A 24,449-nucleotide genomic window follows, 5' to 3' on the forward strand; every position below is an offset into this window, starting at 1 on the left:
CAACCAGGGATCAAACCCGTGCCCCCTGCCCTGGAAGTGTGGAGTCTTAACCACTGGACAGCCAGGGAAGCCCAGAAGAGGGAGGGCTTTGAGGAGAGATGTTTCAACTGTGAGATGGAGCAATGGGGATGGGGCAGGGGAACCAGAGCTCTGCAAACACTCCATGGGTTCGGGCTCTCTATAATCCCAGGAGCTGCAGTGGTCCCCCTGGACCCCCCATGCCCATCTCCTCCTTGCCAGAGACAAAGCCTGCTCCAGTCTCCTAGAGCCAGCAGGGGGTTTGCGGATCCCTCCTGGGACGCCCCTTCCCCAAGCCTGGCTCCCTGGGTCCCTAGTTGAAACGAGGCAGCAGGAGATAAGAGAGTGCAGCCTCAGCCCTGCCCTGGTACCAGTTTCCTTCAGGAGGCTTGTTCTAATTATTTCCTTCCATCTCCCCCATCGGGTCCCCAGGGGGCCTGGCAGGCCTGTGAAGGAAGGGAAAGTGCAAAGTAAGCTGAGGACGGGCTTGATTCATGGGACGTGCCAGCCTCGCCAAGGCTCCTAACCTACTTAGCGAGGGCAGCAGGGCCTGACTCCCAGAGGAAGATGGCTCGCGTGGGGGCTGATGGGGGTAGAGGAAGGAGCTGGGGAAGGAGGCGCTGACACCAGTCCGGCCTCTGTTATGCCCTGGCCTGCTGGTGCCTTGGTTTCCCCTCTCAACCACGGCACACGTTCATTCCTGCATGGCAGGACTTAAGGGGAACATGAGCACAGAAGGTGTTTGATAAATGGTGACAGTTGAGGGAAGCAGCGGGAGATCTAGTGGGGGCAGAATTGGAATTCTGCCGTGTGACCCTGGACAGGTCACTAAGCCTCCCTGAGCCTCAGTTTCCTCATCTGTCCAATGGGGATACCCCAAGCACCTGGGGCTGTGCCTGGGACACGGCAAGTGCTCAACTGACAGGGGCTGTTAGCAGACCTTGGGCCCCCAAACGGAGAGCTTTTTAGCTCTCCCCAAAGCTCAAAGTTTAGGAGGTGCCTCTGAGTCAAAATAATCCTTTCTTTCAAAGCTTCGCATCAAAACAAAAAGGTCCATGTGGTGAGACCTGACTGCAGAGGAGATGCCTCCGGGGCACCCTCTGTCTCAGTACCCCCCACATTCCATGCAGAGCTTGTACACCTCCACATCCTGCCAGACTCACTCCCCCCACCAGGGATTCCAGCACTTTTCAGCCCCTCTCGGCCACCTCTTCCCCACCAGGCACACAGAACCACAGTCGCAAGGAACATCCTTCCTCAAGAAGAGAATCAGAGCTTCCCCTCCCAACCAGTGGCCACAAGGGCTGTGCCCAGGGGTACGCCCAACATTTATTCCACCCTAGCTATCAGCTTTTATGATGCAGGAGAAAGTGGCCCGTGACAGAGTAGCTGGGCTGGATGGAAGGAACCTGCTGGGTGGGACTCACATTGTTTCGCGGTGCGTTGGGCTGCACGGGGTCCTCGGCCGCCAGGGCGATGCTGCTCATGGCAATGACCATGAGGATGCACATCTCAAAGTAGCGCAGGTTCAGGATGTAATGGCACAGGCGGCGAAGGCTGTTGGGGACAGGGAGGCGTGCAGAGGTCCACTCAGACCACAGGCTATTGAGCCCCTTCCTCTGTCATCTCCTTATGTCACCTACCGCTATCTGAGATCTCTAACTCCCAAGGTCCCACACCCAACAGAGTAACAAGCTACTTCATCTGGGGACCCTCCTGGGGCAGGGGAGCCCTCAGCGAGGGAAGATATCCCCATCTCTGTTTATAAGTTCCCATCACTTCCAAACCACCCTCTTGGAACATCTTAACTCACAGGCTGGGTTGAAGAAATATTGTCCTTGATTCTGTAGGAGATGAAAAGCTTTTTATGCATAAAATGTCACATGGTCAAACAAAATTGGGAAATTCTGGATTAAGTAGATTTCCTTTTTTTTTTTTTCATTAGTTGAGTGACCTTAGGCAAGTTATTGTACCTCAGTGCCCTCGTCGGTGAAATGACCATAACAACAGTGCCTAGCTCACAAGAATGTGAGGATCAAAAGAGTTAATATAGGCCTGGTATATGGTAGGGGCTCCAAAAAGTTAGTTACCTAAATTATGAATTGCAGGCCTTATCAGAGTCTTTAATATGCTAATGAGATAATAATGAAATAATTAACCTCAAGTGGAGCTAATAATGATAAATATGTCATGAGATTGTATGAATGGCTGCAGGGCTGAGTGGCTAAGAACAAGGATGCTGGAGTCGAGTCTGTCTGGGCTCTCCCACTTGCTTGCTGTGTGACTTCGGGCAGGTGACTTCATCTCTCTGGACCTCAGTTTCTTCATCTGTCCAATGGGGATAAGCAAAGTACCAACCCCTATAGGGTTATTATGAGAAAATTTTTTTATTTGTAAAGTATTCAGAAGAGGGCCTGGTGCTAAGTGCCACATAAGAATTTCTTTATTAAAATAGATAATGTCCACCACATAAAAAAGTAAATGCACAGGGTGAGCTCCAAGGGGCAGGTTAGAGAAAGCAGTTTCCTCTGCAGCTTGTTTGACATGATTCTCCTTTGCCAAGAAGCATTTTGAGGGACCAGGGTTTCAAAAAATACCCTTTGGAAAAATGCAATTCTAAAACAACCTCTGAGCCACCAAGACAAACATGCGATAAATTTCTCCCCTAAATAATCCAGCCTCCTCAAGGATGCCCAAGACAGAGGGCCATGAACTCAGAGATCATCTACCCAAAATCCAAATCCTTGTAGAGCAGAGCTCAGGGACCAGGGCTGCCATGTACAATTGTACAGGTTGTGCACTGCACAAGGAAGCCATTTCTAAGGGACACCTCTCACATCACAGACAGTGTAGATATTTATGACAGTGGTTTTTAGTTGGTGGCAGGAGGGGGTCTTTTCCAACAAAATCAGTACTTTACGATAAGTTTCTATCTTATATGACTTAAGAAAGGGACATCATTTTTTTAATTTGCTCAAAGGTCTCCTATGGACTAATGGTCTTAGAGGCAACTCTCCCCCACTACCCTTTGTCTGGGTCTGCCCTCTGTCCTGACTTCCACTGCCCCAGTGGGAGCCCTGGGCCCCCTGCCCTGGCTGTGGGTCATACTCACGGGTTGGTCGTAGAGAGGATAAACATGGAGCTGTAGGGGGGCATGGGCTTGGGGCCGTCTTCCCCGGGGTCGTCTTCCTCCTCCTCTTTCTTCTCTTCCTCCTTTTTTGGCAGTGGGTCTGGGTTGGCGTTTTTGTTCACTGTTGGGACAAGAACCAACACAGGGCTCCCTCCACGATTTCCCACAAACCTCTGGTCTCCTGCCTGCTCTCCAGAGCAGGCAATAAGCAGCTGACACAAAGCGCCTACTATGTGCCAGGCACCCTGTTATGCCATTTAATCCTCACCTGACCCTATGAGGTTGGCACTTTATGATCCCCACTTTACAGATGAGGAAACTGAGGCACAGAGAGGTGAAGTGGCTTGCCTGAGGTCACATGGCTGGGATGTGGCAAAGCTGGGATTTGAACCCGGGTAGCCTGGCCCCAGAGTGCTTGCTCTCAACCACTCTACAGCCTTGAGTCTGCTGGGACCCTCACGGGAAACTAACATAGACCTACCCCCCAGCCTATGATGACCTTTCTATTGTCACTTGGAGGCAGGCGGGGTGAGTACCAAGAGCCCCACTTTACAGATGGGAATACTGAGCCCCTCCCATAGTCAAACTGCAGGGTTTCCCCCCATTAACACCCCTCTCCTGAGTGGGGTGAGGCACCATCCTCCTGAGCATTGATCCTGCAGCCTAGCCACTCTATGGGTCCGTGGACAGGCTGAGCCTTGCTGAGCCTCAGTTTTTTCATCTGTGAAATGGGCACAAGGACAAGATCCGCCTTGTAGGACTGTGGCAAGCATTTATAGAGCAAACTCATGGACAGCTTTTGCATAGAACTGGGCTACCATTATCATCTTAAAAATAATAAGCTCAGGGTAATTTCTGAATTCCTGGTGCTTCTCAGATCTTACAAGGGGGAGTTTGGGGGTGGGAGGCAAAAACAGCCAATCCCTCAAGGTCCTAGACCTGCGCTGTCCAGCATCTGAAACGTGGCTAGTCCAAACTGCGGCATGCAGTGTAAAAACACGCCAGATTTCCAAGACTGAGTACGAGAAAAAGAATGTAAGGTAGCTCGTTAATAATGTAGAAGGTATTGATGACACATTGACATGTTAACACTCTGGATACAAATCAATAGTATTTTGGGTTAAATACGATTTAACTATTAAAGTTCAATTCACCTATTTCTTCTTTATTTTTAAAATCACTCCTTCCTTCCTTCCTTCTTCCCTCTTCCCTCCCTCCTTTTCTCCTTTCGTCCCTTCTTTCTTTCTTTTAACATGGCTACTACAAAGTTTAATAAATAAATAAATAAATTATTTTGGCCGCACCACTCGGCTTGTGGGATCTTAGTTCCCCAACCAGGGATCGAATCCGTGCCCCCTGCAGTGGAAGCATGGAGTCCTAACCGCTGGACCGCCAGGGAACTCCCCTAGAAGTTTAACATTACATAGGCGGCCTGTGTCACGTTTCTTTTGGACAGCGCCGGCCTAAAGAATCATCTGACTCCCCCAGATTTCCATCAGAGGAATCCGTTGACTCCTCAAATATGGGGGCCCCGTGGCTCCCCTGTGGGAATTTGGGATGCAGGAAATGTTGCTAACCTATCGTGCACTTGCCAGGCATCGTATGCATATTATCTCATTTAATTCTCCCAGCAGCCCTGTGGGGGCAGGAACTATGTCTCTACCCATTTTCCAGATGAAGCAACTGAGGCCAGAGAGGTGGAGTCACTGTCCAGAGTCACCCAACGGAGCCTCTGGGGATTGAGCCCAGGAGGCCGGCTCACGTGTGAGATTGGAGCTCATACCTTGGACGACGGTGTGATTGAGGGGGCGCGGGCAGGCCGGGGGGATGTCCACCGTGGTGTGGTCGGGTTTCCTGGCAGTCTTAGCTGAGGTGGTCTGGGTGCTGCTGGGGTTGGTGACGATAAGGCTGTTCTCGGGGGTCTTGGGGGGGCCGGGGTTGGACGGGTTCCCCGGGTTGTTGGGTGTCCGGCGGCTGGAAGCGTTCTGGGGGTTGGCGGCCGTGGCAGGTGGGGCAGGCGCGGGGCTGGGGTCGGTGCTGTTCGCCATCTTGGCCGGGCTCTGGGGCAGGCCGGCGTGGCCGAGGCTGTCGTGGGGACTGGCTGACTCCGCGGTGGCTAGCTTGTTGTTCTTCATGTTGTCAATATCCTCGGCCAGGGGTGGGTCTTGGCGGCCCAGGTCCTGCTGGATCGGTCGGGTGGTGGACAGGTTGGGGCCCGACACGGGGACCCCGGAGCCCTGGTTCTCTCTGTGGCAGGCAGGCCAATGAAAAAGAACCCATAAGTGAGTTAGAACATAGAGGGGATGTCTCCAGATCCTGCCTAAGATTCCACCATTCGAGGTACAAGTTGGCGGTCGAGGGGCCGTGTCCTGAAAACTCTCCGGTGCCTGGTCTGTTCTTGTTACGGATCAAGACCCCGTGGCAGTGTAAGTGCCCACCCTCCCAGGTTTCAGTGTGGTGCTTCTCCTGCCAGGAGGGCTGCTTCCTAAGAGATGAGGCTACTCCTTCATGGAGAAATCAGAAAGGAAAAGAACTTTCTGCCAGAGCCCGCATGTCTCCAACCCAAACCTCTCTGACCCTGCCTATGTGTCTCCCATTAGCTCTGAGGCAGGACAGGGACACACAGTGTTTCCAGGAGTGGCTAACGCAGACACAGGGACACCATCTCTTTAGGGGTGGAATTGCCTCATGGATTTATCTTTTTGTTTTGTTTTTTGGCCACGCCACGTGGCTTGTGGGATCTTAGTTCCCTGACCAGGGATTGAACCCCGGCCCTCGGCAGTGAAAGCGTGGAGTCCTAACCACTGGACCGCCAGGGAACTCCCTGCCTCATGGTTTTAAATGCTTGTAGTAAGTATGCCCCTTCCCAATATTCCAGTTAGGGAAAGCAGGTCTTATACGTACATTAACATAATAAAAAATAACAATAGAAATAATAACAGCAGACATTTCAGTAACACACTTGCCTTGTAATAACCCCTTCGTCCTTAGCCCTAAGAGGGATAATTACTAGCACCGTTTTACAGATGAGAAAACTGAAGCTCAGAGAGGTTAAGTCTCTTGCCAAGGCTACGCAGCCAGTAAATGAACAAGGTAATTTCTCACAGGGATACAAGTGTGGTGGGCAAAGCATTCCAGGCAGGGGGAACAGCCAGTGCAAAGGCCATGAGGTGGGGATAAGCTTGTTGAGTTTCAGGTGGCTGGTATGGCTGAAGGTGGAGAGTGGGAAAGATGAGGTGGGTAGGGGTTTGGTGCCTCAGTGACTCAAATAATTACCACCATGCAGATGGACATGAGGAGAAAAGAGTCTGAGTGCTCAATGCATTTGGAGGAGAGGAAAAAGTTAAAGGTCCTTGCTTAGCTTTTCCGACCTCAATGCCCACTGAAACATCAGCTCCGCAAGGTTTATTTTTGTCTGTCTTGTTCACAGCTGTGATTTCAGTGCCCAGAACAGGGCCTGGCACATGGTAAATGCCTGGTCACTTCTTTTTTTTTTTTTTTTTTTTTTGCGGTATGCGGGCCTCTCACTGCTGTGGCCTCTCCCTTTGTGGAGCACAGGCTCCGGACGTGCAGGCTCAGCGGCCATGGCTCACGGGCCCAGCCGCTCCGCGGCACGTGGGATCCTCCCGGACCGGGGTACGAACCCGCGTCCCCTGCATCGGCAGGCGGACTCTCAACCACTGCGCCACCAGGGAAGCCCACCTGGTCACTTCTTGTCAAATGATAAATGAGTGCCCCCATTTTTCAGATAAGGACACTGAGGCCCAGGAGAAGTCGCACAGGCCTAGACTTGCCATCAACCCCTGCCTTCTCCCATCTGCACACTCACCGCCAGCTTGTCAGAGACCCCCAGGAGCCCTGGCTCTGGTGAGGGTGGCTACAGGCCCTGCTCACTCTATGTCTTTGGCTGGTTCCAGCTCTGCCTGCTTGGGCATGGATCTGTGTGGACCTGACGCCCAGTTTGTTCTGTTTGCCTTCAGACACCCCTTCTGGACCCTCGATCTTCGGATAAGAGGCTCCATTCTTCCCCCATCCCTGGGCACTGGCCCTGGCAAAGTCTGTTTCCCGGAAACACCAGGACATCTGTAGTTCATAATCTCAACGACTCCTCTCTCCAGAGGGTTCTGCAGTCCAAGACTTACCCCTCTGGTTCTTCTTAAAGGCACCCCCCCAATTCTGTATCCCATACCCTCCACACCTCCTCATAAGAGCTCACACATACCGAGTACTTGCTGTGTGCCAGCCTTGACACGTCAGCTCATCTAATCCTTAGAATAACCACAGGGAGTGGGTAGTACTGTTATTCCCTTTTTATAGATGAGGAAACCAAGGCCCAGAAACGAAGGGCCTTGCCCAAGGCCACACAGTCAGTTGCTGGCAGAGGCAGCTTGGACCCAGACCACATGGCTCCAGCACCCATACTACCCCCCACCTGACGCTGCAGCTCTCTTACTAAGCAGTTGGAGATCTCCCAGGAGGCTCAGCCCACAGCTGCTGGGTGCAGGGAACCCTTGGCACTCACTGTAACCTCCAATAGTGTGAGCCAGCCTCTCTTCTATTTTAACTCATTAACTTCTGGGACAATCTTATGAGGCCTGAATTGTTACTGCTCCCATTACACAGAGGAGGAAACTGAGGCCCGGAGAGGGTGAGTTAGGCATACTAGAAAATGGTTTAGTGGGACTTTCCTGGGGGTGCAGTGGATAAGACTCCACAGTCCCAATGCAGGGGGCCTGGGTTCAATTCCTGGTCAGGGAACTAGATCCCACACGCATGCCGCAACTAAGAGTTTGCATGCCATAAAAAAGGAACCCGTGAGCCACAACTAAGGAGCCCACCTGCCGCAACTAAGGAGCCCATGTGCCACAACTAAGGAGCCTCCCTGCTGGAACCAAATAAATAAATAAATAAATAAATAAAAATTAAAAAAAGAAAATGGCTTTGTCAGGCTGTTGCCAACACACACTCACTCAAGGGACCAGAAGTGAGCAAAAGACAGCCCTCAGCTTGTATCCATTCATCGAACACCCAGGAGATTAGGTACAATTGCAGGAACCAAAGCCTCTGGACAGCATAGACTTGCTTCCTGAGGCCCAATCTGTAACCCTAAATCTACCTAACACTTAAAAATTTAAAATAAGCTGGCCTCTGTAAATCAACTATATTTCAAATAAAAAATAATAATAATTAAAAAAAAAGAGAAAAAGCTGGCCTCCCCTGGAGGCCCTTCCACTGGCTAAGTCACCAGTACCCTCTTTCTTGTTTTATTTTTGCATTTTAACTTGCAAAAGTCCATGGTGTTTTTAGCAAGCAGAAGAGAGATGAGGTAATTTATTTTCAGGCTTGCGTCCCTGAGGCCGCAGAGGGAGAAGGGCAGGTCCAGGCAAATGCCTCACTTCTCAGTCATGTGAGCAGGTCCTAGATTGACAGACTGACCTGGGTTTGAGTCCCACCAATGCCACTTACTAGCTGTGGGATCCTCTGTAGCTTGATTAACCTCCCCGAGCCTCAGTTTCCTCATCTTTATTTATTTATTTTTTAAATCTTAGTAGAGTTTGTTCAATTTTAAAAAAAAATATTTATTTATTTGTTTGGTTGCACCAGGTCTTAGTTGCAGCAGGCAGGCTCACTTAGTTGCAGCTCGCAGTCTCCTTAGTTGTGGCATGTGAACTCTTAGTTGTAGCATGCATGTGGGCATCTAGCTCCCTGACCAGGGATTGAACCCAGGCCCCCTGCATTGGGAATGTGGAGTCTTATCCACTGCGCCACCAGGGAAGTCCCAGTTTCCTCATCTTTGAATTGGGGATAATAGTAGTAGAACCTTCTCTATAACATAGAGACTAAAGTGAAGATCCTGGAACTTATTTGCTATGTGACCACCGGTGATTTACTCAGCCTGTTTCTCAGCCATAACATGGGGATGATAACCTCGCTGAGTTCCTGTGAAGAATAAACGTGTGAATGAGCTGAGAGCTAGAGCATTGCTCGCAGGCCTGGAAACCTAATGGAATTTGCTCTGTTGGATTTAGAACTTGCTGGGGACGTTTTATTCCTTCCAATTTCCCCCTTTTGGAATAGGAATGTCTATTTTTGTGCTTGTCCCACCTTTGTGTTTTGGAAGCAGATAATTTGTTTTCTAGTTTTCAGGTCCACAGATGGAAGAAAATTTTGCCCCCAAATGGATCATACCTAGAGTCTTACCAGTACTGGAGTGAGATGATGAGATTTGGAATTTTTGAGCTGATGATGGGGTAAGACTTCTGGGGATGCTGAGATGGGGTGAATGTATTTTGCTCATGTACCTCAGATGAAAACCTGGCTGGGAATATTTTCTCATCATTTTGTCTATTCTTTTAAGTAGAGCTCTACCAAAAAGCAGGCTCAGCGAAGTTATCATTTCAAAGAGAATCTGAATCTTTGGGTCACCATCTAGAGAGACTGTACTAAATAACACAGCAGTTGAGATCACGGCGTACGTTTTGTTAGAGGGACAGCCTCACACGTGGACCGAGAGCCCCTTGTTCGGATGGAAAGGGGATCTGAGGGTCTCTGCTTTGTCTTGCTTTTGTTTCTTCTGCTGGCTCTGTTTGCAGCGGAGTTTTAACAAGCTCAGCCTGCAGAGGCCTAGCGTCCATCTCCAGGAAGTTTTATGTCCAAGTGTCTCCAAGGAGAACTCAAAAGCGGCAGAAAACTTTGAAGTCAGGCCCCCTTCCCCCTTCCCTCTTGGGGATCTGCCATCATCTGCCCGGAATAGGCAGTTGATTGCGTAATGCCTGTCCTGCACTGCATCCCTTTGCCAGCTAATCACTTCAGCATCCCTCTGCCAAGGGCTATGGACATCTTGCCTGGGGCATGCTCAGGTCCCTCAATTCAGAGGATGCTGCTTGTGTCCCCACTATCCTTAGGACCTGCACATATTAACTCATTTAATCCCCACAACAATCACCATCTGAGGTGCTATTAGGATCAGGCCCATTTTACAGATGAGGAAGGTGATGCCCAGAGAGGCAAAGGCACTTGCCCGTTGTTATCCAGCTGGGAAAGGGCTGCGTTGGACTCTGGCCCTAGAGATCTTAAGCTACAGCACCACTCAGTGAAGAAAATGGGGCAATGGATGAGTTGGTGTGCATGGAATGGAGGTGCTGAGACTGGCTAAGGCAAATTGGGGGTGCTGTAAGAATCAGGGTATTAAAGGATGAAGCCTCTCCTCTCCACCCCTTGCTGGATAAACTGTGAGGCTCAGAAGTCCAGTATCTCTCTGATTGATCCTTTTGGGGAGTAGGTTGTCTTGGTGATGGGAGCATGTGGAACTAGTATGCAAATAGCTGAGATATTAATTCTAGGGTGGTGCAGGCCCTGCAGATCTCCTCAGTCAAACCTAGCAGGAGGCACTGCCCAGCTATCAGGGAGTGGTGGATGCCCTGCAATCCACAGATTTTTACTGGGAGTCAGAGAAATCTTCATCCTCACTTTGGTGCCCCTGGGGTGACACTGGGCTCAGCCACCTGGTGTGGGAGATCAGGGGTTAGCGACTGTTTAACGATACAAAACAGAGTGTGCTCCACCCCCTTTTTCCTGGGGTGAGCCAGTGAAAGCTTCGGGGGTGGGGGACACGTAAACCTAGGAAAACTGAAGCGGAAGAGATTAAGGCAGAAATGGTGGGGGAAGACAGGGGACATAGAAAGAAAACAATTATATTTAGTATCAATGGTCTGGAGAATCAAAACACAGAGTGTGTCTAGGGAGAGGCCTAAGGAAGGACAAGAGGAGAAATGTGCGAGGCAGGCCTGTTAAGGGTCACTGGCTTTGTCATAATACAGAACTGAAATGTCTTTTTAGTATGTTATGTCCTTTTTTTTTTTTTTTTTTTTTTTTTTGCGTTACGCGGGCCTCTCACTGTTGTGGCCTCTCCTGTTGCGGAGCACAGGCTCCAGACGTGCAGGCTCAGCGGCCATGGCTCACGGGCCCGGCCGCTCCGCGGCACGTGGGATCTTCCCGGACCGGGGCACGAACCCGTGTCCCCTGCATCGGCAGGCGGACTCTCAACCACTGCGCCACCAGGGAAGCCCTGACACATCTATTAATAAAGGAGTGAGCAGTACCCTCCTCGTGCAGATTTGGGGGTGGAAGTGGGGAAGGTCCTTTGTTCCTCTGGAGAGGAGGGGGAGCAGGGGCCACCTGTGGAATTCAGGAAAGCTGGGTTCTTACCACACTACTGCTATCAGCTGGCTGGCTGCCCTTGGGGAAATCCCTTTCCCTCTCTGGGCCTCAGTTTCCCCATCTGTAAAAAGAAGGAGCTTGAATGGATAATCCAAAGGCTATGGATCTAAAGTTTTGTTTTCTAGTCTATGATGAAAGTGTCTTAATAGTAATAGTGAAAATAATAATAGTAATAACTAAAACTTATCGAATGCCTATTACTACTGCTACTGTGAAAAATAGTTAACATTTACTGAGTACTGAATGATAATAATATTCATACTAATAATAGCTAATACTGCATACTTATTATAAGTCAGGCACCCTTTAAAGCATTTTGCATGTATTAACTCATTTGAACCTTATACCTACCCTAGGAGGCAGGTAGCATTCTTATTCCCACTTTACAGTTGGAGAAACGGAGGCCCAGAGAGAGGAAGTGACAGGTTGCAAGTCACACAGCTGGGAAGTGATGGGGCAGCAGTGTGACCTCTGGCTCCAGAATCCTTGCCCTTCACTACCAGGCTGAGCTGCCTTTCTGCCCCTGTCATCCTTCCTCCTTCAATGATAGGAGTAGATATAATACAAGGATGATAACAACAGTAATATTAGTAGTATTAAAATAATAGCACCAGGAGACTTGCCTGGTGGTCCAGTGGTTAGGATTCCTCGCTTCCACTGAGAGGGGTTGGATCCCTGGTCGGGGAACTAAGATCCAGCATGCCACGTGGCATGGCCCCCCCCCAAAAAATAGCACCAGTGATCCACTGGTTCTTAATTATGGGAGTCCTGTGCTAAACACTTCATTCCACGTAAAATCCCTTCAGTGGCCTCCCATTTCCCTGGGAGGGCTCCAGGCTCGGCTGGCCTATTACACTCCCTTCAATTTCTTTGTCTGCCCCTCTCTCTTCACCCTCCAAATGGCAAACTGGCCTTCCGTTTTACCTTAGGGCCTTTACATGCTGTTCTTAGCCTAGAACACTAGTCCCTTCTCAGAAACAATGATTTTCAGGGGGCTGTTGTGGAGCTATGTGGAGACCTAACGCCATAATAATTGGGGGCATTGTGGGCATTTAGGAAATGGGAGGCAGGTATATAAGTATCTTACCATGTGCAGGGCAGTCCCACCGAGGAAGAATTATCCTTTCTCCTTCATGACTCTCTAATATCCCTCACACAGGTGAAAACTCTGCTTGTAATGATCTGAGTCTTTTGTTTCGACCTAACTCTGCTTCATGTATCAGCATAAAGTATTTTTTGCATGTTTTAAATATACATCACATCTTCCCAGAATGCAAGTACTGGACAAATTAAAGGAAGAGCAGACTCTATTCCGTACGGAACTTCACCATTTTGGAACATCTCACCACTGATGGTAACTCCTTCGTGTGATTCGAGTAGCTTGCATCCTGAGTCAGCTGGCATCTGTACCTGTCTCATTCATTGTGATTTTGTGTATAGGTGTCTGCATCAGAATTGCTTCACTCTGTCTTCTAGGGTCTCCTTACTCAAAGTGTGGTCCCTGGACCATCACTGGCTCCTTAGAAATGCAGAACCTCAGGCTGCACCTGAGACCTACTGAATTAGAATCTGTATTTTCACAAGATCCCTGGGGATTCGTGCACCCATTCAATTTTGAGAAGTGCTAGCTTAGTGCATATGGCATGTAACAGAAGCGTTTAAACACATCATTAAAAATTAATATGGGGCTTCCCTGGTGGTGCAGTGGTTAAGAATCCGCCTGCCAATGCAGGGGACACGAGTTCGAGCCCTGGTCCAGGAAGATCCCACATGCCACGGAGCAACTAAGCCCATGCGCCACAACTACTGAGCCTGTGCTCTAGTGCCCGCGAGCCACAACTACTGAGCCCGTGTGCCACAACTACTGAAGCCTGCGTGCCTACAGCCCATGCTCTGCAACAAGAGAAGCCACCACAATGAGAAGCCCAAGGACGGCAATGAAGAGCAGCCCCCGCTCGCTGCAACTAGAGGAAGCCCGCACACAGCAACGAAGACCCAATGCAGCCAAAAAAAAAAAAAAAAAAAAAAAAAAAATCTTAAAAAAAAATTAAAAAAATAAAATAACTTAAAAAAAAGACCCAATGCAGCCAAAAATTAAAAAATTAATATGGTGCTGATGCATGTAAATGTAATCATTATGTTGTACACCTTACACTTATACCGTGCTGCCCGTCGATTATACCTCAATAAAAGTGGAAGAAAAAAAAAGAATACCTAATGCCCAAAAAAGAAAACACAAAAAACTTACAAGAGGGTTTTTTTAAAAAAAGAAAAAAAAAAAAATCAAAAGGATGCCCTAGTGGCGGGTGATATATAATAAAAGAAGAATAAGAGATCAACTATACTCCAATAAAAATTAAAGAAAAAAGAAGAAGACTAAGAGGACGTTAATTAGTGAAAGAACGCATGTAAGTTGTTTGGGCTCCTAAATACAATCACCGCAGGATTTCCTAAGGAGTGTTACAAAATATTGTTATGGAGAACAGGGTGTCATTTCTGACTGGGTGAGGTGCTGGCCTGGAAGATGCGGCCCAAAGCCTTGAACGCCGCTCTTCATTCAGTTCTGAGGGCCCAGAGTGGCTTTTCAAAACCCCCAGGAATAGCATCAGGTGAAAAATGATTGACTCGATGACAGCTAAAAAGGGTCTAAATTTCCCAAGCACTTACTATGTGTCAGCTGCTCTTTCAGGCCCTTTGCATATATTACATCATTTAATTCGAGCAATGACCAAATTAGACCCCACTATCTCCATTTTACAGATTGTGAAAACTCAGGCCCAGAGACATGAGGTCCCTGCCGAAGGCCACACAGCAAGCACATGGAAGAGCTGTATAATTCTGGGGGAAAGTTCTCGTAGAGTTTCCCTGAGACGTACAAGGGCTTGATAGTTTGCTGCTGCTGGCGCCAGATGACCTGGGTTCAAGGCCACTTATTAGATGTGTTACCTTGGGCAAGTCAGCTCCAACTCTTAGCTTCCCCATCTGTGAAACGGGGCCATGACAATGAGGGGACTGTCAAGAAGCTGAAATAAGTGGCTCAGGAGGGTACCAGGTATCCAGCAGGTGCCACTTTGCCTCATCTTATCATTTCTACTATTGTCATTGCTTCCACTTACCTCCTCCTCCGGTGCCTGCGTTCCTTGTCCTCCCTGCGTGCGTCCCCGTCGTAGGCGGGCGGAGGGCCAAGCCGGTGCCGCCTCCTCCGCTCGCCGCCGTCTGGGCCCTCGCCTTCGCCGCCCCGGGCCGGCCGGCTGCCCTCACGGTGCCGGGACCTCCGATCGGCCTTGTCCTCTGGGCCCTCGTCGCCCGGCCTGCGGTGCGCCCGGTGCCTGCGGGGCTCCCCGTCGGCCCCAGTGCGCGGGGACCCGCTGCGGCTTTCCCGGCTGCACCCCTGCCGGTGGGCGTGCCTCCGGTGCGGGTCGCAGACTTTGCCCCGCTCCACCTCGCCCTCCCAGAACCCCGGCTGTTCCAGGCCGCCCTCCCGGGCGTGGTGGTCCGACTCGCGGCCGTAAGGCCCCTCCCGGCTCAGTTCGGCCTCCTGGCTGCCCGCCCAGGGCCTCCGGGTGTCCAGGCCCACGGAGCCGCAGGGGTCCCGGGCCCGGTCGTGGTAGCGGCCCTGTTTTCTCAGGAAGTCCTCGGCTCGCTGCTGCCCGAGGCGCTGGTCCACCGTGGGCTCGGCCGCCCGGCTCTTATTGGTGTTGTTGTTGCGGTTCTCCTGGGGATCGACCACCAGCGGCCGGTCCAGGTGGGTCTTCATGTCGGGCCGTAGGTGCCGGGCGTAGGAGGCTTTCCAGCGCTCGTCCGGGTCCATCTCGTTGTACAGCGCCTCCCGGCTGGCCAGCAGGTTCTGCTTCCGCATCTCGCTTGTCCGCTGCTCCCACACGGACTTGGCGGGCTTCTGGTTCTTCTGTTGTTCCTTCCTGCAACGGAAGGGCGCAGGGGTTAGGGCACTACTGGGCATTGTGGCCTGCATGGACCTCTCGGGCTAACAGGCATCTCAGCCCAGGTGGGCGTCTCGGTCCAGTGGGTATCTCCACCCTGGTGGGTGTCTTGCCCCAGGTGGGCATTTCTGCCCAGGTGGGTACCTTGGCCCAGATGGGCATCTTGACCAAAGTGGGCATCTCTGTCAAGGTGGGTATCATGGCCTGGCTGGGTATCCCTGCCTAACTAGGTGTTTCAACCTGTGTGGAAAACTCAACATGGCCGGATGTCTCGTCCTTACAGGCGTCTTGGCCCAGATGGGCGTCTCGTTCCAGTAAGGTATCCTGGCTTGGCTGGGCATTTCGGTCTAATGGGGGTCTCAGCCCAGGTGTATGTCCCCACTGACCTCTCTATTCCTCTTCAAATTTTAGCACATGGCCTCTGGGGGCTGTCCTGATGTTCAAAATATTTTAACCTCTGAGACAGCCAATCATAATGGACACTGATCTGGAGCAGGTTCTGGAAGCCCCGACATGGGCGCTTGGGAGCTTGGGACAGTGCCTGTCTATCCACTGGCGCAAAACACCAGTGGGGTCATGGCTGGGAGTGCTGGCTGGGCTGAAGCCCTGCCTGGAGCACACAGATGTTTCCAGGGGTTCTATGTGTATTGATAGTTTTATACAGACCATCAACTTCTATAGGCTTGCCTGTCTGAGCATGTACCTTCCTGGGCTCCCCTTCCACAGCCATCTCCTTGCACTCTGAGAAAGAAAGCCCCCTCCCCATTGTCCCATTATGCACCGCCCCACAGTATGCAAAATCCCAGGACTACCCAGCAAAGGTGCAATTCAGAATATCTGTGTTAACGAATCTTTAATCAAGACACCTTAACTCTTACCACCTTAACACCTCTGATCCACCAGCAAATTCTGTCCACTCTGCCTTCATGATCTGTCTAGAATTCAGCTACATCCATGACTTGTTCAGTCACCACCCTGATCCAGCCCCCACTATCTCTTTTGCAGGGAACAATGCAGTCTTCTCCCCTGATAGCATCCAAAGGGTACCTGTGACCACCTGAGTCCCTATCCCTCCTCAGCTCAAGAACCCTCCATGTCTCCCACCTGGCTCAGAGCAAAATTCTAAGTCCTGCCTACAGCCCACAAGGCCCTGCATGATCTGCTCATCACCTCTCTGCCCTCACCTCCCCCCACTCGCCCCCCTCACTCACTCTACTTCAGTCACACTGGCCTCCTTCATGTTCCCTAAACACACCAGGCATGTTCCTGCCTTAGGGCCTTTGTACATGCTGATCCCATTGCCAGCGATGCTCTTCACTCAGACCCTCACAGAGCTCCTCCCTCACCTTCTTCGGGCTTTGTCACCTTCTCAGTGAGACCTTCCCTGACAACTTTACTTAAAATCGTAACTCTCACCACCCCTAGCCCTTCCTATAAACCTCAACCTCTTGTTAACGCTGTATTCCCATCAGCTAGAACAGTGCCTGGCACAGAGTACCTGCTTAATTAATTATTTCTTGAGTGAAAGTGGGTGGGAGGGCAGAAGCACCTCTTCCCAAAGCTCAACCCAGTCAGGGACTGCTCCCTGCCCCCAAATTCTTGACTGGGAGGATGCAGAGGTTGAGGACCCCAGAGAGCATAGCGGTGTTGGGGGCACTTACACAGCTATGGACATGTTGGCTGCAGACAGAGGACTCACTTCTGCCACCTCCTTGGCTTTCTGGAGGGCGAGTTTCTGGTTGGCTGCCTCTTCTTCTTCTTGTTCATCCTAAAAGTCACATGTGATCCCTGTTCACAAAACAGGAACTGGGCCTTGGGGCCTCACCTCTGACCCTATTGTTAACCAGGGGCAACATTTCAGATACTTACAAACAGGTGTGGCCTGGGTGTCAACCAAACAGAGCCGAGGCCCAGTGATTGGAAAGGATGCCCGTCAGTTAAGTATACTGCTATCCCCTTTATGTACAGGCTCTATATCTAGCTCATTATTAACCCTATTTTAACACACAGTCAGAAGAAAAGGAGAAAGACTCCCTTCCCTTCCCACAATGGAAATTTTTCTGTACCCTGTCTCAATGAGCTGGAAATTAATGCAAAGATTTTCCTCTCACTCTACCTCCTGGGCCATTTAAGCTCTCTGAACCAAGACTTTTAAAGAACACTGACAAGCCCCCACGTGCAGAAAAATCTGGCATCCCACAGCCCATCCCATGCACTGCCAACAGCCTCCAGAAGGGGAATCAGGAGAGGAACTTATATTCTCAGCCAGTTAGGTTCAGAGAGGAGGAGGATGGGGGAAGATGTTTTAAAAATACACACAGAAAAAGACGTTTTGGGGCTTTAAATCCTTCTTCAGCCTTCATGCAGGGCCTCATTCGTAAAACAGAAAAGCCAACAAAGAAAAAGCAAAGAAAAAGCAACAAGAAAGAAAATGGCCAGAGATGAACCCGCCAATAAAAAAGGTCATGCGGTGGCAGGGCACCTCTCCCACCGTGCTGAGATGTCTGGGGCAAGAAGCAACCTTACCACCTCAGTAATGGTCAGATCAGGACACTGTCTGTCAGTGACAACACAGGGGTGGGACCCCGCTGGCCACCGTGCTCTCCCAAGGCCTCCCCCCCTCCTGGCATCACACCCAGCATTTCTCAGAGATGAGTCCCTGGACCACCTGCCTAAGAAACACTGCAAATGCAGATTCCCAGGTCTCCTGAAGAACCTGGGCTGGGCCCTGGAATCTACATTTTCAATAAGCTCCCAGTTGAGTCTGAAACACGCTCAAGTTTAACCAACGTTGCATGTGGTTAGAAGCGCAAGTTCTGGACCCACCTGGATTCAAATCTCAGCTCTTTCACTTTCTGCTTACCTTGGACGAGTCTCTTAACTTCTCTGTGCCTCACAATCTTCATCTAAAATTTCAACTCTCCTCGACTTTCCCCACTTCGTTTTTCTCTTTAGCACTTATCACCATCTGACAAGTTTCTTTCTCATCTATCTCTCCCCCTAGAATATCAACGAGGGCAGGGATTTGTCTATTTTGTTCCCTGCCATGTCCCTGCCTCCTAGACCCCATTCACAGTAGATTCTCAGTAAAGGCTTTTCCTTTTTAATTTCAATTTTAATTGATTAGTTTATATTTGGCCACACTGTGGCTGGTGGGATCTTAGTTCCGTGACCAGGGACTGAACCCGGGGCCCTGGCAGTGGGAGTGCCGAGTCCTAACCACTGGACCACCAGGGAATTCCCAAATGCTTTTCAATGAATGACAAAATCTGTAAAAGGGGGATCAGAGAATTTGCCTGCTAGGTTTTCTGTGAGGGTTAAATGAGATAAAAACCTACTACTACTATATATAAAATAGATAAACAATAAGGTCCTACTGTATAGCACAGGGAACTATAGTCAATATCTTGTAATAAATTATAATGGAAAAAATATGAAAAAGAATTATATATATGTATAACTGAATCGCTTTGCTGTACACCAGAAACTAATACAAGATTATAAATCAACTATACGTCAATAAAAAAATTAAAAAAAACCCCAACCACGTCAGGGGCTTAGTGGGGTCCCTGCCACATATTAAATGCCTGAGAAATGCTTGTGGAATAAATGAAGGAAAGAATGAGGGTCTGGAAGACACGTCACAGGAGATGAGCTTTCTCCTTCCCCTTCTCCCACCCTCCTGAGGTATCTCCTCCCCCATGATGGCCCTTGAGGATGGGGTCTTGGAACCTGGATGAGATCATGGCTGGAACAGCCCCTGAAGCACTGACGCCAGCCAGCTCCGTGGTGGTCAGGACTGTGGCTGTGTGCTTGGGGTGGCAGAGACTTCCGTTTCCCCCAGTCGGAACTGGGCCCAGGAAAGTCTCTCTCCCTCCTGCCAAGGCTGGCAGATGGAGGGTTGGCAAAGTCTGCTAGGTTCAGTTCAGTTCCCTGAACATGGCCTGAACACCTCGTGGCACTGGGGATGGGGCTGTGAAGCTGAGGCAGGTCCCAGGCCTGGACCTCCTAGACTGAATGATTCTGCACACATTCTTTTAATGTGATGAGGCTGCTGGTGAAAGGCTTAGGTCAGACGACCGCTAGCTCCTAAGATGCCTTTGTTAAATTGCAAAAAGGTGCCCAGCTTCCTTCGTGCAGTGCACAACCTGTACAACCGTTCCCAGCTGCTCTGCGTGTGGGCTATCCCAGGGGTGTGAGCTGTGTTACTGAAAGCAATATTGCCCCCTCTGTGACTGGCTGAGGTGGACCTGAGTCCCAGGGAGTTGAAGGCTGCCCTACGGGGCATCTGGCACCAGGTTTTGTCCAGATAATCCAATATCACTGACCATGGATGAAAACTGGACCTCTCCTCCATGGATGGTTCTCACCACCCATCCCCCCAATTCCCTTCTGATCTCATTTCCCGTACTCTTCTCTCTTTTCTGTTCTTTGAGGGGTCACACCTCTGCTCTTTCAGTTCCTAGATATGTGGTAAGGTCACAACCCTCCGGGCCCCAGTTTTCCCATCTGTGAAATGAGCATAGCAGTAACTCCCTATCTCTTATGCTTTCTGGTGTCTGGCATACAAGAGGGGCAATCACATTTTCCTTGGTTGTTGTTATTTTTATTTTTATCATTACCTGCTCAGCGGGGGCTCAAATGAAAGCCGGCAGGGCGTGTGGGTAGACAACTTAGGTTCTGGAACTTGCCAAATCTGCGTTCGAATCCTAGCCTTCCCTTTACCAGCTCTGCAAAATGCGGGCTCTAGGTCCAGGTGCCTGCTCATGCCAAGTGACTTACAAAGGCTCCCTCTATCGAGCACTTCCTGTGTGTCAAGAACTGTACTGAGCCCCTGGCATGCATAGCATGATGCTCTAAACGGTAGCAGATATTATCCTCCCATCAGAGGCCAGGGATTTTGCCTTTCTGAGCCTCAGTTCCCCCTTCCGCAAAACGGAGATAACAGCAATGCCTGGAACCATGAGCACATATAATTCTTTACTGCTACCACTCAGCAATGAAGTCCAGCCAACTCCCAAGCTCACAGGGACACACACTGAACCTCAGGACCTTGTCTGGGTTATTCTCCATCTGTCCCCTCCTTTCGGGTTTAGTGCCTGCTATCCTAGAGGCTGCCGCATTCCTTGGAAGTCCCTTGACACTGCCCACTCCTTACAAATGGGCACTCTGGTGGAGTTTGCCTTCTGTTTCCTGTAGAAACCCTGCTGCCTTAGCCCCCCTCCTTTGCTGTAGAATCCACTTTATTATGGACCGTCTATTTTGGGGGTGGGGGAGGAGGCACTTTCTCCCTGGTACAGTGCATCCAGGGCATAAGCTCTGACCCTAGCCCCTACCCCCACCTGGCACGGTCCTGATCTGCCATGAGCAGGTGGTAACTTTGCCACAGCAACATTCTCCCACCAACTCCACCTTGGTGAGCTCCTGGGCGTTGGCCAAATTATCCACTGCGATGGCCAAGAACACGTTCAGGAGGGTGTCTGCAAACGTCGGAGTCAGGGAAAGCATCGCCACTTGGACCTTGATATCTGGGACTCCTGAATTCCTCCCCTTGTGCCCCCCAATCTGCTCTCCCTGAGGCCCGGGCACGTCCCCATTTCCCCACACAGAGGATACAGTTCCCAAAGAGCGTCAGCACGATGAAGTAGATGGAGAACACCATGCCGCCCTGCACACCCCCCTGAGACTTGATGCCGTCGTACATGACCTCATTCCAGTCTTCGCCCGTCAGGATCTGAAAGGGGAGGGAGAAACACACAGCCAACCCCCTCTCAACCTTGGGCCCCTCGGAGATGCAGCTGTGGAGCCGGAACCTGCCGTGTGGGCCCCTCCTTGGCCCTTGTCTCTGGGCGGGGAGGGTCTCATCTGTTTGCAAGAGGAAAGGGCTGTTCCTGCATTGAGGGGCTCTCAGCCTGTTCTAGGAAAAAGTGACCCTGCAGGAGTCACAATCTTTCTGTAACTCCATCTTCCCTGATGTGATAAGGGGATTTTGCTATAGGCTGAGTTGTACTCCCTAAATTCATATGTTGAAGCTCTAAACGCTTGTGTGATGGTATTTGGTGATGGGAGGGAATTAGGATTAGATGAAGACATGACAGTGGGGCCCTCATGAGGGGATTAGTGCCTTTATAAGAAAAGACACCAGAGAACTTGGTCTCTCTCTCTCTCTCTCTCCCTGCCATGTGAGAGAGAAGTGAGAAGGCGGCCGTCTGCAAGCCAGGAAGAGAGTCCTTACCAGGAACCAACCCTGCATGCACCCTGATTGTGGACCTCCAGCCTCCAGAACTGTGAGAAATACATTTCTCTTGCCATATATTCACTGGTACATCTGGACTGCTGTGTCTGGGGGTGGTGATGGTGGTGGTACTGGTGACCAGAGGAAGCCTCAGGTAAAGGGACACAGGTGCTGGCAAACAGAAGTTGTGTAGATGCATATGGGAAGGGCTATGTATGTAGCATCCACACAATTGTTAAAAAATATCCAACTTCCCTCCTTTGTATTATTTCCATGAGGATAAAGTAAATGTGAAAGAACTCCCAAAACATTAATCTGTTAATGCAGGGTTTTTTAGCCTTGGTACTACTGACATTTGGGACTTCCTCCCGTCCTGTGCACTGTAGGGTGTTGACCGGCATCCTTGGCCTCTACCCATTAGATGCCAGTAACATGCCCCCACACCCCCAGCTGTGACAACCCAAAATGTTTTCAGATACTACTAGGTGACCTTGGGGGACAGACTCCCTCTTGGGCAAGAACCCTTGTGCTGAAGATATATAGATGGTGATTACTATTAATAATCATTTATGTGAGGGCTCAGAACTTTATGGATGGCTTCCCTTTCCAAGCCCCTGTCTAGGGGTCTCATTTAGAAATCACCTCTCCCCCAGGAGAAGAGAGGAGTGAAGTCACATTTTCCATAAACTCTCTGTCCCCTAAAGAGACAGAACCCACATGGAAAGACTCTGGAAATCCCAGCTAGGCCAGTTCCAAACCTCAGGGTATGTGCCTACATGGGTACAGAAATTGGTTTGGGGAGACCACCCAGGGTCAATCTGTTTGCCTTGGAATATGGGATCGGGGTGTCTTCCAATCTGGGGGAGGATGGTGTATTATCCATGTCTATTACTTTCTATGTTCTGATGCTTTGACATATGTGGGAGGCCTTGTTGACCCTGGAGGGAGTCAGGACGAGCTAATTCTTAGAGATAGTAACCACCTTGCCTGTGAATGTGCTTTTCAAATGCAAACCAACCAATTCAGAACCCACACTCCCCAACCACCTCCACTACTGGGCTCTTACAATCAGGGCCAACCTTCTCCTGTCAGAATCAGCCCAGGGTCAGGTACCAGACAACTCAGGACGGCTCCAGGGCCTGATGAAATTATTTAAACTAGCCAATCCTAAGCCTGCTTAACGTGCCTTGCCCATTTCTTCCTGTGGAAACCACGATAAAGGCTCCTGCTCACGTTCCCCGCTCCCTCTGTCTCCTGACAAACTCTGGTGCTTCCCTGTATGTCCCTGCATTCATGGGGCTGGCTGAAGGTTGTACCTGAAATACCGTCATTATTGCTGCTGGAAAGGTGTCAAAGTTGGTAGGAGGAGTCCCTTCATCAAAATTAAACCTGCAGAGAGGACACAGACATTTCATGTTGGTCCCACCTCAGGTGTCCTGAGGGCTTGGCTCAGTACCTTGTATCCAGGGCAGTATCTCTGTCCCCTAAAAGGACACCCTGCGTGGTACCCCGGGCCCCGCCCATCTGGGTGAGTGCACTGGGCATCCAGGCCACGAGGAGGGAAGACTGTGTGATGCAGGTGGGCCTGGGTCTCTGGAGGCACTGAGCAAGGTGCCTGGGGCTGGGAGGCCCTGGGCTGGACCCCAGGGAAGCAGACGTCGGAGAATCCGCTGAGCACTCACTGTCCACCAAAGAGTTGCATTCCCAGAAGGGCAAAGACGACGATGAACAGGAAAAGGAGGAACAACAGGCTGATGATGGATTTCATGGAGTTGAGAAGAGAGACGACCAGGTTCCTGAGAGATGCCCAGTACCTGCCAACAGAGGCCAGGGTTTGGGGGGGGGGTGGGGGTCAGGTTGGGCCAGGGCGGCAGCAGCTAAGCCCACCTTCCCAACATGGTGGAGGTGACCCCACCCTGGCCCCCACCCCCATTCTCATCGGGATGCCAGGGAACCCCAAAGACTTACTTTGTGACTTTGAAAATACGCAATAACCTGAGGGCTCGTAACACACTGATTCCAAAGGATGTGCCGGGTTTTATGACGGCCCAGATGACCTCAAAGATGCTTCCGATGATGACCTAGAACAGAGGACCCGGTCTCATGTCCAGGCTCCTTGCAAACGTGCCCTGGGTCTGAACCTTGCAGGAACCCGATCCAACTCCCACCCTCAAACAGAATCAGGGTGAGGGTCTCAGACCCCTCTCATCCCTTCTCTTTTTTAACTTATTAAGAGCTGATGAGCACAAAGAATTCATGAAACACATAATTACAAAGCGAATGCCCACGAAACCACCACCTATGTCAAGAAATAAGACATGTCAGCAGCCTGAAAGCCTCCAGGGACCCCTAGACGTTAGCCACCTCCTTGAATTTTATGCTAACCGTTTCCTTTAACCATTTGCATTTAAAAAATTGAGGCGGAATTCACATAACATAAAATTAACCAGAAAGGTTAACTCAAAATAGGGCACAATGCAGTGGCCTTTAGTACATTCACCATGTTGTATAACCATCACCCCCCTCTAGTTCCGAAACATTTCCAATCACCCCCCAAGAAGACCCCGGACCCATTAGCAGCCACTTCCCATCCCCCTCTTCCCAGCCCCTGGCAACCACTAATCTACTTCCTGTCACTGGAGATTTGCCTGTTCTGGACATTTCCTATAAATGGAATTATGTAATATGTGACCTTTTATTTTATGTCTGGCTTCTTTCGCTTATCATCATGTTTTCGAGGTCTCTGCCTTTTGAAAGCATTCAAGGATCCTCCGTAATCCGTATAGCTTAGTTTCACCCATCTGAACTTTCACGAGCAGAATCATGCCGTATGGACTGGTTTTGTCAGTGCCTTGCTTCCTTCCGTGCAGTATTATGTAGCTGATGGGTGTGGCTGTTTTTGCTT

At 50.3% G+C, this 24,449-nt stretch overlaps 1 protein-coding gene across 4 annotated transcripts in view; it reads right to left on the minus strand.

Moving 5' to 3' along the window:
- The window catches only part of CACNA1A (calcium voltage-gated channel subunit alpha1 A), a gene marked incomplete at both ends in the record, with an annotated part of 236,581 nt that overhangs the window by 63,135 nt on the left and 148,997 nt on the right, over positions 1-24,449 (minus strand). For 3 of the 4 annotated variants that reach the window (XM_082652568.1, XM_082652565.1, XM_082652567.1), the window contains 10 exons: positions 1,446-1,575; positions 3,131-3,269; positions 4,932-5,395; positions 14,485-15,288; positions 16,971-17,077; positions 20,722-20,789; positions 20,926-21,043; positions 22,861-22,933; positions 23,227-23,358; positions 23,513-23,625. In XM_082652568.1, the coding sequence (XP_082508694.1) occupies positions 1,446-1,575; positions 3,131-3,269; positions 4,932-5,395; positions 14,485-15,288; positions 16,971-17,077; positions 20,722-20,789; positions 20,926-21,043; positions 22,861-22,933; positions 23,227-23,358; positions 23,513-23,625 (2,148 nt within the window). Of the gene's footprint in view, positions 1-1,445; positions 1,576-3,130; positions 3,270-4,931; positions 5,396-14,484; positions 15,289-16,970; positions 17,078-20,712; positions 20,790-20,925; positions 21,044-22,860; positions 22,934-23,226; positions 23,359-23,512; positions 23,626-24,449 lie in introns of all 4 variants that reach the window. The other variant, XM_082652566.1, reaches the window with a different exon arrangement.

Source organism: Grampus griseus (genome assembly GCF_964374135.1).
Source record: "Grampus griseus genome assembly, chromosome: 3".
Taxonomy (NCBI): Eukaryota; Metazoa; Chordata; class Mammalia; order Artiodactyla; family Delphinidae; genus Grampus; species Grampus griseus.